The 16767-nt window shown below is 39.0% G+C and overlaps 1 protein-coding gene across 1 annotated transcript in view; it reads right to left on the minus strand.

Moving 5' to 3' along the window:
- Window positions 1-16767, minus strand: part of ARHGEF28 (Rho guanine nucleotide exchange factor 28) — a 296643-nt gene that overhangs the window by 17191 nt on the left and 262685 nt on the right. The window contains 4 exon segments of the mRNA XM_057741127.1: window positions 10267-10567; window positions 11669-12157; window positions 16511-16558; window positions 16653-16691. Of these exon segments, the coding sequence (XP_057597110.1) occupies window positions 10267-10567; window positions 11669-12157; window positions 16511-16558; window positions 16653-16691 (877 nt within the window).

A 16767-nucleotide genomic window follows, 5' to 3' on the forward strand; every position in this document is an offset into this window, starting at 1 on the left:
ATTCTTGTTATAAGAACAACCCCAAAACACAGCCATATGGAAACAAGTCAAGAAAACACAACCTACATTTACCCAAGAGTTTAGGCTTATATAATTTTAAGAATATTTAATAACTCCACATTTACCATGCTAAAAGAAGAAAAAAAATCCAACATAGCTAAACAGTTCACTGCAAGGGTATGTCTGAAATGACAAGAATACAAGCCTAAGAGCCTAAACACACAGATTCCAGAAGCTTTTGGCAAAGCCAAGTATGTGAAGTATCTTTCTCCTTGACTTCTAATATCTCACCATCCCATCTTCTGCCATCTGCCTCTAGCAAATGTCAGTGGATTCCCAGGATGGAAACATGCTTCCTTTCTGATTAATTCCTAAAAGACTCCCCAAAATATGGCCTACTGCAATTGAGCATGCATACCCTGAATTCAGGGGAAATAACCACAGCCATAGTCTTCTTGCAGCCCTCCAAAAGATTAAGAATACCTCCCATCTAAAGGACTGGCGTCTAAATTGAACGCTTACAGACTCCGATACTGACTGCCCAAACCATCTTTGAGAGGAACTTCAAAATTCAGAATGTACAAGAAAGTAGTGAGACTTCTGAAGACATGTTAGAAAACAGAGCGTTAAAATCACCTCCTGACTTGGGGTTTTGCATGGAGAGGGCTCTGAGCATGCAATTCCTGTTTTTCTGTTGCTGGCGGGTTTATGAGACTCTTAGAGCTCAAGGCCCTTATTGCAGTGTTACAACATTCTGCATGATTAATTGATTGCAAATCACTGCACAGGGTGCCAAGATCACTGGTAGGAAGCAGGTCATTAAATAAAATTAAAACTCTGTCAATGTTTTGCCTGTAAATGTTTCTTCCAAAGCCTTACAGCAGCACCAGTCCTTACAAACTGACCTCAATTCACCTGAAAAGTAGAGTCTCCTGTATATATTTGGCAGATGATCCAAATATTCTATATTTAATCCAAACATCCAGTGTGTTATGTTTTAGGAAGAAGAAGCTGTAGTGTAATGAAATTTGCACAAAGAAAGCCATGGAAAAGAGTCGCCATGAAAATAATTAAATTCTGCACAGTCTTACTGTGAAATTGTTCAGCAAAAGGCTCAGAGGCCTATCCTGCAGAACTGGGAATCTCTGTAAGACCACATTTTTCCTTAGGTAAATCTTCAAACCAAGCATTAGCATTTCAAATTCAATTGAATTAATATCTTACCTAGAAAGAGAAAGGATACCATGGCCCTTTCTCCAAGCAAACCCCACAGTGATTTATCATGGCAAATTTGCATCTCCACAGATCAAAACCCAGGCCCTGGCTTATTTATTATCTGGCTCGAAGTCTGAGCAGAACAGCAGGACAAGACTTCGCCCCCTCAGCCAGCTGTTTCTGGGAACTGACCAGCTGAGAACACATAGGTGCCTTTCAGTCAGTCTGTCTGGGGTAAAGCAAAGGGATGTATTTCTTACAATGCCACCACATTTAATTTTAAGATTGCTATAATAAATACGTAATCTTTCAGGCAATATTTTAAGGTTGACAAGTAGAAGGTGATGCCAGGGAAATTGGTTCACATTCTAGGAGTGTACTTCACAAAAGAAATACTAATTGTTTTGCCTGGGGAGATACATTGGACTGTTAAATAGGATTTAGCAAAAGAAAAAGGGTTTAAGAAAGTGTTTCATTGATGTTGAGCTAGCTGCCCGTGTTTAGTTTACTGGTGTTCAAGCCACTTTATGGTTAAAAAAGAAATGCCCCAGTGAACAGATAGGCTGATTAATTGTTATTGATACAATTAAATGCTAAATTGTTTATGTGCCATCTTCCTAAAGTAACAGCAATGAATTTGTTTCTACTTGTTTAGAATAAATTAAGGCATTTAATGGAGAACGTTTTAACTTTCTGAGCTTTCATTTGCTACACATGGCCATGTGGGGTTATATGTACAATATTCTAAAGGGAAAAATAACTCATATAAAAAGACACTCTCTAGAGTTGAACAAAGAGCACCTATATCAAATGAGACTATCCATCCAAAGACAAATTTATTTCAGCATTAATGACAAAGAAAAGTTGGCAATTGTTAAAGTCTGCTACCTAGAATCCAGAAAGGTATTCAAGGCACTCCATCTCATAGTTATTCTGACATTTTAGGAACGCCACCTCACATACACCCATCTTCCAAAAGTTTTCAAACTCAGCTGACCCAGGTAGCGAGCCTGCAGTGCTTGCCTAGGCCACCTGTATGAACCACCGTCACACCCCACACGTCTGCTGTCTTTCCTCAACCGCTTTCAATGCCTCAGTCGAGTCAAGCTGTGTGACTCCAGTTCACAGTTGCTTTCAGCTCTGCTAAAGAGTGTGGACCTTGATTCCTTCCTTCATGTCATAAACATTCATCAAATGCTCAGTAGATGCCAGACACTGTGCTTGGTGCCCGTGGTAGGGCAATCAACAAGGGAGATGCATGCCACGTTCCCCACTCCCTTGAAACTTACTCTACAGGGGGGCAGGCAGACCTTACAGACATTATTACACATGTCCTTAATTCAAATGATGAGAAGTGCTAACAAGGGGTGACTCCTGGTGATTCTGAACCTTGATTTTTATCAGTTTATCCAGGACTAACAAGGACAGATCAACTCAGGATAACCGAACTCAAAAAGAGATTAAGGTCATAAATCAGAACACAATTTTTAAATTTAAAGTGAGAAATGGCTTAAACCAGAATACTCCTATTGGGTGTTCTCAACATTTTCTTTCTGGGAGGAAAGCCTATTCAGGGAACTCAAGTATTATTAGACGTTTTCCTGGGGACATATTGATACAACGCAACCATTTGTATAATGCAATCTATGAGGGTTGGATGGTCTGTAAATATGAAAGTTCTACATCCCAAATTGAGATGTTCAGTCTTGTTGCTAAAATATTTCTTACATTTGGTTCTGAAAACATCTTGACTGATGTAACCTCTTCCTCTACAGAGAGGAACAAAGAGAAGCAAAATGTTGTGACTTTTTCCCTAAGACAGTTCTGGTGATATACTAACAAACACCTCCTCTGAGACCAATATGGAAAAGTAGTTAACCCTTTATACTCTAATATATTTTCATTCTGAGTAAAAAATTCCCCAATATGCATTTTTTAAAAAAATCATATTTGAAACTGTTGGCTTCCTAGTGACATTTAGGAGACACTCTCATTTCTATCAGCAGGTCACTTCTGAATCACAATTACAATGAACTCTTTCCACCAGGGGAGGGATGAATCTGAAGTTCACTGGATCCCAGAACACTCTTGGCACTTTTTTTAAGTTCTGCCAACACTTCCTTCTCTTTCATACAGATAGAAATCATGCAGCAGCCGCAGGAGCTTGAGTTCGCCTTTGAACTCAGGTTCAAACTCAGGTTCTCTAATATCAAGCCCCACACTCCAGGCTGGCAGTGCAGGGGAAGAAAACAGGATAGCTGTGGCTGCTTCAGAATCGCCTAAGGAGAAATGTTAGATACACAAATTTGCAGGCCCAGCCAAGTCCTACCAAATCAGAATCTCTGAACAGAGAAATTCATACTTTTATTGCCTTCTCCCAGAAACGCTGGTGCACAGCCAGCTACAGTAACCGTGGATCTAGCAGTCAGCCCCATCCATGGCATCTCACTTCTCTTGAGCCTCATAGCTAAGAGGGTGGCCCTCCGTAACACCATCACAGGATTTTAGAAGCTGGAGTTAGGGGGAAAAGTTTCTCTGGGTTTTAATCCACTGGCCTTAACTCCATCCACTACACTCAAATCCATTTTTCTAAATTCATCTTTTCACAGAGACTAAATGAATAAAAAGTAAAAAGAAAAGTTGTCTTCTTTGAAAAATAGAGACAGCAACCACCATCTCACAAGGTTGTTGTAAAGAGCAAATGAGACCATGAATTCAAATGTGTTTTTGAATGGCACGAAGTGCCCTATGATAGTACATTCACCCAAAGGTGAATTAATTGGGATGAAATTTCCCAGCCTGGAGGAATATAACCGCCTCCATTTAAGTGAAAAAATACAAGTTAGACCATCTATTTTTACATATAAAGTTTTACTGGAACACAGCTAATCTCATTCTTAATGTATTGTCTACGGCTGATTTCGAGCTATAATGGCAGAGTTGACTATATGTGACAAAGACCAATGGCCTGAAAAGACTCAAGTATTCACTATGTGGTCCTTTAAGGAAACGTCTGCCACCCCCACTGAACCAGATGGTCACACTTTTCTTAGGCAACGTAAAACATCAGTCCTTAGCTGAACACTCCACATTTTAAGCAAGTCCTAAAAACGGAATTTTCATGGTTAGATGGACAAAGGGGTGAGGGAGGAGACAGTCCCTAGATCCTGATTTCTGGAAGGTGTGATGCTTTCTTTGCCCATTTTGGGTCACTGTCCCAGGAGTCATTGAGACTGACAGGAGCATGCCTTATCCTTCAGGTACGTTTGGTACGTAAATGGTTACAAACTTTCCTTCCAAAACCAACCCTTAATCACTTCTGCACTGTACTAGAGAGGTCAAATATGTAGCCCATAGACCACATACGTGTGTATGTACATGTATGTATATGTGTACATGTATGTAGGGTGGGTTTTTTTTTTTCATGATTTAAGCTAAGGATGACCCAAGGTCAGGCCTAACCCCTGGAATCCTTCATACTGAGTAGGTTCCCACTTCAGGCAGCCACACGGCTGGCTGGCTGCCTCTGAATCCACCCACATGCTGGTTTTGCTCTCCTGCTGTGTACTGGGCTCTATTCACTAAGGAGGGATGGCCCTGGCCCAGCTGTCTCACACAGCCAGCCTGCCCCCCAGAGAACGATGCAATCAGGAAGCTGGCAGTTAGCACCCGTGGCTCACCAGGCTCTACAAGTAAATGGCATGTTTCCCTTTCCTGGTACAAAATCTGCAAAAGGTGAAAGTCAATCATCTACACTTGTCAGTGAGAAAGATTAAAATTAAGTCTTTGAGCCCAACTATTTATGCTCTTGTCATGACACAGATGACCAAGAGCAAGCAGGATTATGGTTTCCTTATAAATGTTAACCAAAGTGATAGCCAAGATTCTAGAAGAAAAGATAAAGCATTGACCAATGATTCCCCACTTTTGACTTCTACAAACTCCTATAGACATAGCTGTAATAATTTGATGTCATGTGAATTTTCTCAACCCTTCAGCTTTGGTTTTATTTAAGCAATCCAAAATAAAAGCATCTAATATTCCCTCCCAATCACAGAGTTCAAAATTCCCAAAGCACTTTAATTAACATCTAGGTTTGGGAAAATGTCCTAATGACTCTATAGACACTTTCTGCCCTAATTTTCTGTACTGACACAGGCTTGATAACAGATAACTGTATCTATAGAGAATATAGATATTTATCACAATTTTACTGTTACGCATTTTTTTAAACAAAGTTTAGTTCACTTCCCTAACCAAGTTAAAAAAAAAAAGCTCATATTGTAGTTAAATTATAGTTCAACTTTCATAAGTTTTTAAAAAAAATTAAAGCTTTCATGGCACCTAAAAGTAGCAAAGAGAAAATAATAATTTTATCCTGTGTTAAAGGCTGAATTGTGTCCCCCCAAATTCACGTATTAAAGTCCAACCCCCATTACCTCAAAATGTATTTGAAGATAGAGCCTTTAAAGAAGTAATGAGTGAGGTCATCAAGGTTGGCCCTACTCCAACATGGCCAATGTCCTTTAAGACAATGAAATTAGGACATAGATTTCCACAGAGGGCAGACCATGTGAAGACAGGGAGAATACAACCCTCTATAAGCCAAGAAGAGAGGCCTCAGGAAAACCAACAGTGCCAGCACCTTGATTTTGGACTTCCAGCCTTTAGAACTGTGAGGGAAGAAATTCCTGTTGTTTAGGCTACCCAGTCTGTGGTACCTTTTTTATGGCAGCTCTAGCAAACTTATACACCCACCTTTTCAAATACTTCTTTGTCACTGAAGTTTATATTATCTAATGCCAACTTCAGTTTTATGGGAAATTGCCTGTAGGTCTTTGGCAAAGCTTCTTTCCACACAGATTACACAAATAAGTTGCCCATTTCTGAATTTTAAAATAGTTTTAAAACATTAGAAATTATCACATACTTCTTAAAGACTATTTATTACTTAAATACTAACTACAGCATAGCTTTTTATTTGGAAATTTTCTATTATATGTAAAAAAAAAACCATGTCATTGAAAGTTTAACGCAGCTGTCTGTATTTTAAAAAAATATAACAACGTTGCCAAGATGAAATACTCTGAATACAATGCTTTGAATTTGAAAATATTTTCATGGGCACCAAATTCTAACACGTAGTAGAGAGAAACACTCTTCTGGAATCCAAAGTTAATAAAGTTATTCTTTTTTGAATAACTGAAATTCGGTTCTCAATTTAAATTTTATCATATGCATTATGGCAAAACTATGATGCTTTTTTTTTTTAAAGCTCTTTATTGGAACATAATTGCTTTACACTGTTGTGCCAATTTTTGAGGTACACCAAAGTGAATCAGCTGTACTTATACATATCCCCTCCCTCCCGCGGCTCCCTCCCACCCTCCCTGTCCTGGCCCTCTAAGTATGATGCTTTAACTACACTGAAAAGGAACTTTTTAGGTAACCTGCAAATATTGAGGTACAGATAAAAATATAACCGAAAAGGGAAAGTAAGAAGATTTCAGATTACTTATCACACCATAAAGTATTTTCTCTGTTGATTAATGAAAAAGGCAAATACACACTGAGACATTGAGTAAATAGTTCTAGAATTCTAAAGCTAGGAGAGAAAAAAAGGCACAGAAAGAAGGTGTTTTTTTGTCGATTTTGCCTTTAAGAAGAGTAATACAGGGGAACATTTCATGGGGCCAATTACATAGCAACTGTCCTACAGGGACTATATTGTTTAAAGAAATTCAAATTTTCTGTAGCCTTGGCTAGTGTCTCTCAGAGGAGCAGAGATTAAGTTCTTAAACCAACCATCTCTTCCACTATAAATAAAATCAAATACCAGTTGGATTTAATGTTCAAACATCAAGAATTTTGTGCATGAGACAACTTCCAAAACTGGAAAGTAAGGTTCTTTATAAAATATCACCTTAAAAAATATTTACAAGTAACACAGGGCTATTATTAGGCAACACTGGGGAAGCAAATGATCCTTAAGAAAATGTGTCTTATGGCAAAAAAAGTGAAGCTAAGGGTATTGATGATATCTGAAGATCCTCAGAACTCATGCACACATTGGTCACCACAGTCCAAACAATTTAGAAATATCTTCCAAGTGGTAATATTAAAAAAAAGAAGGAAGGGATGAAAACAACAGCAAAGAACTGGGCCTTCATCGTGAACATCCTGCCAGACGTCACAATAGCATTTATTCTAGTTCAACTCCAACTTCTTTTAAAAGGACAATTCCAAGCAGTGTTCTAGAAATTAACAATGTACCGTGTCATGGTTCAGAGCATGGGCTCCAGAATCAGTCTTCCCAGTTCATCGCCAGCTGTTACTAGCTGTGTGGCCTTGGACAAGTCACTGAACCTCTCTGTGCCTCGGTTTCCCCCCTCAAATGGAGATAATAAGACAACCATCTCAGTGGATGGTTGTGAGTACTAAATGAATTTCTCCATGTAAAACCCTGGCACAGTGCTTAAAACTTGGTAAGTGTCATACAACTGTCCGTGGAGGTGGTAGTGATGGAGATATTGAAAAACCAATTACAACTGGAACACAAAGAACACAGTAAAATGGAGAAGTTGGCTTGAACAAACTAAATGAAATTCCAGTCTAGGCGACAGCTAAACACGTTACAGAATTTTATTTACATACAATTTTTTCCTCCAGGCTTGCTGTTCCCGAAATTCACATTTCCACTGACCTGAGCTGCTCTTAGGCACCCAGTACGAGACCAGACAAAAGAGCAAACCATTCCTTAAGGAGCTGCCTGAAAACAGCTGACCTTAGGGCCTACTGATGAAATCAAACCAGGGTTAAACACACATTAACAAAAACACCCGCCAAGAACAGGAGAGGCAAATGTTGTTGGCCAGAGTAGTTGTCACTGATGACCACCCACCCAAAGACACAGCAGCAGATGTGAAAGCAGAGGACGCGGACACAACACCATCTTTGATTCTAGCACATGGACTGTCCCCCTCTCCACCAGCACCGCCTGGACTGGTTTCTTCCAGCCTCCTCCCATTCCCCCTCTACCGCCTCCCACCCCAGGCCTACATGGAGAGCACAGGCAGAGTCTAGGAAAGACCACCATCAGCGGCTTATTTTGAGTTACTTTCGATTCTAAGAACCGCGAAAGCTCTGGAGTGGCTCGAACAATTTTATCTGGCCCTGACAACCCTCTTATGAATATATATCCAATTTTCATTCCACTTCCCTATCACCTCCTCCTAATCTCTGACTTTATTCTCTCTCCTCCAGAAACTGCTTATCATGCTTAAGTAAACAAACATAAATAGGGTTTTTTGACTAAGTTGCAAAACTCCAGCGCTTAACAGCTCACACTGCATTTCTGATCTAATCCCTCCCACACACACCCGGATGTTCCTGAGAGAGGATGGCCAGAGTTGATTTTGCTCTCTTCTATCAATGTCCTGAGTGTCCTTGGCCTACACTGGACGCAATATCTGAAGCAGAAGTACGTTTTTTTCAGCATTTCCCTTGGCTATATTTAATTCCTCACATGTGGAGACACTGGTTTTGTATATAATCACTGTTTATTTCCTTAGTATATGTTCTATCTCCTGCAAGCAGGCTGCCAAATGTCTAAAAGCTTCCTACTTTAAAGCCCAAGTCAACAGAAAAAGATGGAAGATACAGCAAAAGTAGAAATACTTCTTTCAAACAAAAGTGGAATGTGGTTTAACTCAAACTGAGTTTCTGAATTATCCCAAAGCCAGTATGCAAAACCACACCGACAACACGGAAAGCACTGTGAAGAGCAACTTAATGAATCCACACAGCACAGCAACGTGTATCAAGAGAAGGCCTTCTGCAATATGGTCTCTATAGTATTAGAGTTGCAAGATAATACATTAAAGGGGTTACAATTTCTACATTCTGCCCATTTTTAAAATCCCAATTCAGTGTTCCATTTTTCCTTTTTTATTTAAAGAATGTTTGAAATGATACTTAAAGAACTATTTCATTCTCTCTTACATGCGGATAAGAAATAAGCATGTTACAGCAGTAACTGAATAAAAAACCACCCACTGCTAAGAATCAACGTCACTTGGATTAGAAATACATCTACTTTCAAGCAGTGTCAGAATTATTACTCTCTAATTCAGAGAAGCTGAACACATTCAAACCTCTTCACTGCTGACAAATTATCCTACCGAGAACCTCAGAATATCTCTGAAGCATGGAAACCGATCTCTGTCCAGTTCTGAAGATCTCTACATCACTGCTTGTTTCATGTTTCTGAAACATTGTGCTGTCGGTGATTTATTTCCCATGCATGTGGCCAGCCATTTGTTTATTCTACTGCATGCCATCTGTTTTTTGGTAGAGAGGTTTCAAGTTCTTCTCATTCCCTACCTCATATCCCACAGAAAACAATTTATAATAGACATAGATTTAAATCATTTGGATTCATGTGGAGCTGGTAACTCGAGCTGCCTTTCATTTATATTTGGCAAATGCTTTAAGGGGATTAACGAATTGTGTTATTACGAGGTACTTATACAGACACAACACCTTTTTTTTTTTTTTTAACAATGACAAATGATGTTAACAGTTTCATTTGGGGTGTTTAACAGCAGTACAGAAGATTGTACTAACGTTGCAGGAAATTGCCCTAAGAGACAATAAAGCCCTACCACAAACCCTGTCCATATCTTTTATTTCTGGGAGTCAATAAGTATGTGTATCAGGATGTGGTCGGGTCTACAGAGAGGAATAAATATCAAGTGGCTTCACTTTCCAAGGAAAGTTATCATTTAATCCACAGACCTGAAAACCCTGTCTGGTTCTCACATTTCGGTGGCATCCTCTAAGCCCTCCAACCACGGTCTAGTCTGTCTCGATATTCACAAGCAATGGCCCTCAGACTTCCCCAAAGAAAAGTTTATGCCACAAACTCCAGCTCATCAGCACCAGTTTATTCCCATTCTAGGGCCCACTTTGATTTGCTCTAAAGATGAGACAACCATTCAGAGAAACAGCTTCTTGTGGAAACTATACAGATGATTTTAAAGTATTAATTACCATTTTTAAAAGAATCCTTGCTGCTTTGGTGTAGAGGGGGTATCTGATGACAGGACCCAGTGGCTATCCACAATTCATGGTTGACATCCGAGGGCCGAGAAATGTTCGTCTTGAGATCTACTTGATGTTCACTAGTCCTTACCAAATCGGAATGATATATACCTGGGGGGTCAGTGGCATCCTGATGGATATCTGATGGAGTCGGTTTGTTCAAAGTGTTAAGTGACATTTGCACTAAAGCTTCGTTGATGAAGAATGAATTTTCGTGATATAAACCCTCAGATCGATTAAGTTCCATTACCTGTGTAACAAAAAAGAAAAAACAATAATTCCTCCATCAATTTGTACCAGTTTTATAAAGTATTTATTCCTAGTAGAAGTTACCAATCAAGATTTTAATGAGTGAGGTCGAGAAGGATATTACCCTTGACTCCCTCATCTCATCCCCTTTTAATGAGCTAGTACCAAAAACTTCAATTCGCCATGAACAGCATATCTTAAAAGACATAAAAAATCAAATGAAAAAACGCACGCAGCAGCAGTCAGTGCCGTTAAAGTGTTTCTACTTTAAGGGAATAGCATTTTCACTTTTGCTAAATAAAAGTTGAAAACACTCATGTATACATAAGGGATTTCCAATAAATATAATTTAGCAAACTTGAAAGGAAAGTCAGATATAACACAGATCATTCTTCTAAGCTTATCAATTTTTACAGCTTTATGTACCATCAATAAAAAGTATCTATGTGCACACAGTACAGAAAAGTAAACTCTAGGGACAAACAAAATTGTCAAGCATGGTTAGAGAGGTGCAAAATGAAACACAGAACTTTTCGAAAGGTTTTATCCTGCCCAAAATTAATTAGTATACTACTCATGTTAACTGTCATTAGTGAAATGGACTTTGAATTTACGAGGTCAAATTTACACAAAGAGAATAAGCTTGGAATAACAGACTAGTAGTATACTTGTTCAATTTAGTACCTGTGCACATGAATAGTTAACTGATCTACTAAAAGGTAAATCTCTACAGATCTCTGAGGGTTGGAGCACATACAGGGGGTCCTTCAACTACAGCACGCTCCTGGTAAATGTGTCTCCAGCACAAACTTTGCCTCACTGGGACAACTCGATTTCTGTATTTCTTCCCTTGGGTAAGGGCGGCTCAGAATACAAATGAGCCCATGATCCAGCAGCACCCAGACCTTTTAAATGTCCGTATTTCAAGTCAAGATGCATATGTATTGTCTCTGAAGGTTCCCGGCTTCTGCTACCTTCATAGTGAATAACTTGTGACCTCTCACACAAGCAGCAAAAAGACAGACGTGTGGCCAACGGCTCCAGAACCACCACAACTAAAGCCGTCTGACACCCTGCTTCTGCCAGCATGGGAGACCCGTACCTCTGTGCTTCCTGGAGAGAACGCTGCGGGAAGGCTACTCTGCCGGCTGTGCTTCCAGCCGCGCAGCAGGCTCTGCTGGGCCCGCATCCTCTCCCTCTCCCTCTCCACCAGGCGCTGGCCCTCCCGCAGCCGCTCCAGGCTCTGCTGGTACTCCTGTAGCTGCTGGTCCAGCTCCCCCCGGTTTCTCAGCAGCAGCTCCTCCTGGGACCGGCACTCCCTCTCGCGCTCCTGCAGCCAGCTGGCCTTGGCCTCCTGCTCCCGCTGCTGCTGGTCGCACCTGCGCTGCCAGCGCTGCTGGTCCTGCTGGAACTGATGCTGCAGCTTGTGGATGTTGGCCAGCTCCTCCCGCCGCTTCTCCAGGCTGCGGCACTTCTCCTGGTCCTGAAAGGGGCCGCCACCTCGGAAAGAGGGGCCGGGGCACAGGCTCTCCTGCTGCTGCAGAACCAGCTTGTGGATCTCAATGTGGCTATCCTGAATGGTCAAGGCGGCCTGTCGGAGCAGAGGGCAGAAAAGCAAAGGCGTCCGTGTTGTGTGCACCTTGGGTTGGAACTACCTCTAAACATAAAAGCATCACCAAATTATTTTCTCTGAATATTTCTGTCCTTGTTCTAAGTTACCTTCCGAGACAGACCTCAGCTCTTAACATAGGCTTGTCTGCATTTCCTTAGTGCTATGGCCTGGGATTTATACACCAAAGAAATAAAGCACAAAGGCAATACTCATCCCCTCTTTTGGAAATGTGGTTTGTTACTGCTTGTTGGATAATACTTGTTGGATAAGCAAGTGTTCTCAATGAGAATTCAGTGCATAAATTCACACTCTCTTTCTGAGGTCTCCATAGTCAATAATTCAGGAGAATTTAAGAATCTATATAAATCTGGGTGTACCCTTTGAGCCTCAAATCAAAAATTACTTAAGCTATATGACGTACAAGAAGACATAAACATAAAAGTCAACCACTAGGAAGCTTTGCTAAATGCTCTTTTTTTATAATATAATGCCCGAGAGTAGCAGTTAATATCATATTTAGGAGATGCATAAATGGTAAAGCTAGTCTCATTACTGTTACTTTGTGTTATAGCAGGAAGGTCATCCACAAAACACTAAGCTGAAATTCATTTGTTTAATACAATGCTAAAAGGAGACTGGAATGAGTAACGGGATATCGATACTCTTAAACTCAGAGGACATTACCAACCAGATTAAAAAAACATTTTGAGTTATGGTATCTGCCTATAAAAAGTCTGGCAGTATCACAGGAAATAACTGCCAAGTTTTGGAAGGATTCCATAAAACCAAGTGTGTGTGTGTGTGTGTGTGTGTGTGTGTGTATATGAATGCCCTTGGAAGCTTTTATTTTTAAAAGTTCCCATTGAAAGCACAAAGAAACAGGGAAGAGACAAATTGAAAATGGCCACATACTGGGGGGGTGGTGTATGTGTGTGTGTGTTGTAACTCGTTATGAGAAATTATTACTCTCCTAAGGATAAATTCTCATTTTTCTTTCCTAAAAATTTAAAAAGCTGTTCATGTAACAGTTGTTGGGAAAAATGGGGATTTGGCCACAATCAGCAGTTTCCTATACTTTTGAAGGTTAAAGAACTAAGGCATATTTTAAATTCGTTTTTGTCTTGGAATAAGACTCAAAAATGTATACAGTGGGGACTTTGGAAATAAAATTCATGTTTTTAAATATGAAAATCAATTCAAAAAATTTCAAATTCACATGAATATTTGATTAATGTCTTTTAGTGGTTATTATAAAGAAAACAAGGATACCACTGAGAACAGGTACTAATAACTTTGATCTTTAAATATGAAATAATAAGTCAAACAGGACCCTGCTGACCTGGCTAAAGCAAACTGTAGACTGTACATCACCACTTAATTCTAACAAATCCTAAGGGCATCAGCAGAGTAAAACAAACAAACAAAAAATCCAATATTTTATATGCCAAAACTGCCATAGGCAATGGTAACTCTCACGTAAGGATTACTATCAGATTAAGTGTTACCATGAAGGATTCTTTATATCTATTTAACATTTGGGCTAAGACTATCCTCTTCTGCAGAAGAGAGGTGAAATTCGAAGACTGGATATTCATCTTCACATTTAAAGTTTACATTTACATTTAGGACAGAGAAGAGCACTTGCTTTTCAAGTTTAGGAAAATTCCCAATTCACTCTCTCTCTTTTTCTTTTTTTTAATTATAGGGAAGCATAGTTGATTTACAATGTGTGTTAATTTCTGCTGTACAGCAAAGGGATTCAGTTATACACGTATATTCACTATCTCTTAACTTTTCTCTGCTGAAGTGTGTCCTTTCCTTTCTGCCTTGCCTATACCTCATCTGTAACTCTATTCTTCTAACACAGGGATCAAATTTCATTTTCATCTGATTCAAAAATGCTTATGTAAAAACTTTAATCACGCATAAGAGATTTAGCTTCAGAGAGATGACTGTGCCGTGAACAGAAATCTTTGAGAGCCCATATCTTTAGACCAGCTCAAAAGCTCTGGTTGAGAGAACCCACTCTAGAATTTGGTATTTGCTTCAGTGTTGCAAAAACTAGGTCATTTAAGTCACCTAGCTTTTCTGAAGCTTGAATCCACAGAGGGCTGCATTCGAGGTTGAAAAGAAGAGATATGCCCTTGTTAGTGTTTTAATCAGGCAATACAAGCTGGGACACTCAAAGTTTTCATCTCCCCAAAGTTTAGGTACTGCATGCAAACTGTATCCCTTCTCGGTTAAAATTTAAAAGAAAGAATAATCGTTTTACATGAAAAATTAATCTCTAAGAACATCTACCCCAGACCAGCATATCTAATGTAAGACACTAAAGGCATTCCCACTAAATCTTAAATAAGACAAGGATGCTTACTTTTGCCACTATTATTTAAGACGTTTCAGAATTTCTAGCCAAAGCAGTAAGCCAAGAAAATGAAATTGATATAATGATTGAAGAGTAGCCAAAATACCATTACTTCCAATTTTTTACTTTCTACTTGGAATACTCCAAAGAATCAACAGAAAAACTATTAAAACAAAAGAACAAAAATTCAATGAGTTGGCCAGTTAAAAAATATATAAGAAACCAATACCTGTACTTATCCCAGCAACCAACATTGGGGAAACATAATGAAAAAGAAAAAAGTCCCATTCACGATAGCAATCAAGAGACAAATATCCAGGAATAAACTTAGCAGAGAAAAAGTACCTACATAAAGACAGTTACAAAGCTTTGCAACAGAACATAAAATAACATGTTCTCAGACAAGAGAATCAATTATTGCAAAAGTGTCAATTCTCCCCAATTTAATTCATAAATATAGTAATATTTTAATTTAATTGTCTCAATAGAAGGTTAAGAAATTCGTCAGAGTGATTCAAAAGCTCTTATGAAAGAACATACAGATAAACACGGAAAATAATAAGAGACTGCCATGCATTCAAATGTAATCCAAAATTTAATAATTAAGATAGTGGTACTAGATCAAGAATAGGCAGATGATCAATAGAGCATAAAAGGAGTCGATGCAGGCAAAGTATCAATAAGAAAACAGCAAATGCAGCATGATTATTATTTTCTGGTGAAAACTTAAAATCAGACTTTATTTTCTTTTAACATTCAAGAGGTATAAGATGTGAAATACGAATGACAATAAACCGGGGGGGGGGGAGTTTAATTTCACTAGTAACCCCCCCAAAATGCAAACTAAGATCATGAGCTACCTTGACTTATTTTCAAATTGAGAAGAAGTAGAGAAGGGTGGTGATTATTTTGGCAATGTCTATCAAAACCCTCAAAAAATAATTTCTGTAATTTATCCTAAGGAAACACTCAGATATGTTCAAAGAGATCAGTGCACAAAAAGGTGTGCTAGACTGTTATTAACACAAAAGTATAAACTACGAGGAGCAGATTAATTCCATAGACCTGAATATTATACAACCATTAAAAAATTGTGCTATAGAGACAACTGATGACACACGAAGGTACAGGTTCCAAGAGTACATATAAAATGGTTTAAAAAACTGGGGGGATACACACCCCTACGACAACAGTAACTCTCTCTGCAGAATCACAAGTCATTTTATTTTATTTACTTGTATCAAGATTTTTTTTATAAATGTGTCTATAAACATTGCTTTCACATCGTTTTAAAATATTTTTTAACTCACAAATTAAGCAGTTGGATGTAGTCAGCCTTTCTTGGGCATGACCTAAGGGATCATTCAGCCCTTGAGTTGAAAGAGGATTTTCATGATGCCTGTCTTCCCTGAACAGACAGTGAACCGTCTGATGGTAGGCTTTGTGGACCACTTGCCCTTGTGTGCTTGGCCCACATCACGGTGCCTGGCCCAGAGACAGTACTCAATAAATGTTAGGTGGATTAACCAAGAAAACAGTGAAAGACCGCAGGAATTACTTAACTCCCCGAAGGCCTAAGGCCACATGTGCAAGTAAAAAAAGTTAAGCTGTGAATTTAAGTTTTCACCAGAAAAATGTGGTCATACTATGCTCACCTAAAAGCTTCATTGTAAACTTCAAGTAAGGTCACATTCATCAGTATTTTTTAAAGATATGAGCTGTTTTATGGTTTTGGAGAAGAATGGTATAAACTGTAGTAGTAGTGATGCCTCATGATTACAAAACCAGGTGAAGTTCAAAGCATCCAGCTGAGTTACACTTGAGGTGGGGGTGGGGGCTTGGTATTCCTCGAAGATCATTCCCTACCTCTCAAGTGTTCTAATTTTTAAAGTCCGGGACTCATCGAATAAAGTGAATTGCATGAAGAGAAACATTCACAGGGTCAAAGACTAGAGCAGCATAGTTACCTGAAGGCTATATAAGAGACGTGTTAAATTCTGTATTGCTTGTATAATCTGAAAAATAAGATTGCGAGTGTCAAATTTTTGAAAAAGCATTCATTATCCACAAACAAAGGAGGATGACATATTTAAGGTATGCAGAGCTCACCTCTGACTGCGAAGAACCTGGGAAACTTCTATATTCCACCTAAAATACATAAAAACATAGGAAAATGAACACTCACTCTACTCTTGAAAAGCTGCACTGTAGCGTTCCACAGCAT

Source organism: Hippopotamus amphibius, chromosome 1 (assembly GCF_030028045.1).
Source record: "Hippopotamus amphibius kiboko isolate mHipAmp2 chromosome 1, mHipAmp2.hap2, whole genome shotgun sequence".
NCBI lineage: Eukaryota > Metazoa > Chordata > Mammalia > Artiodactyla > Hippopotamidae > Hippopotamus > Hippopotamus amphibius.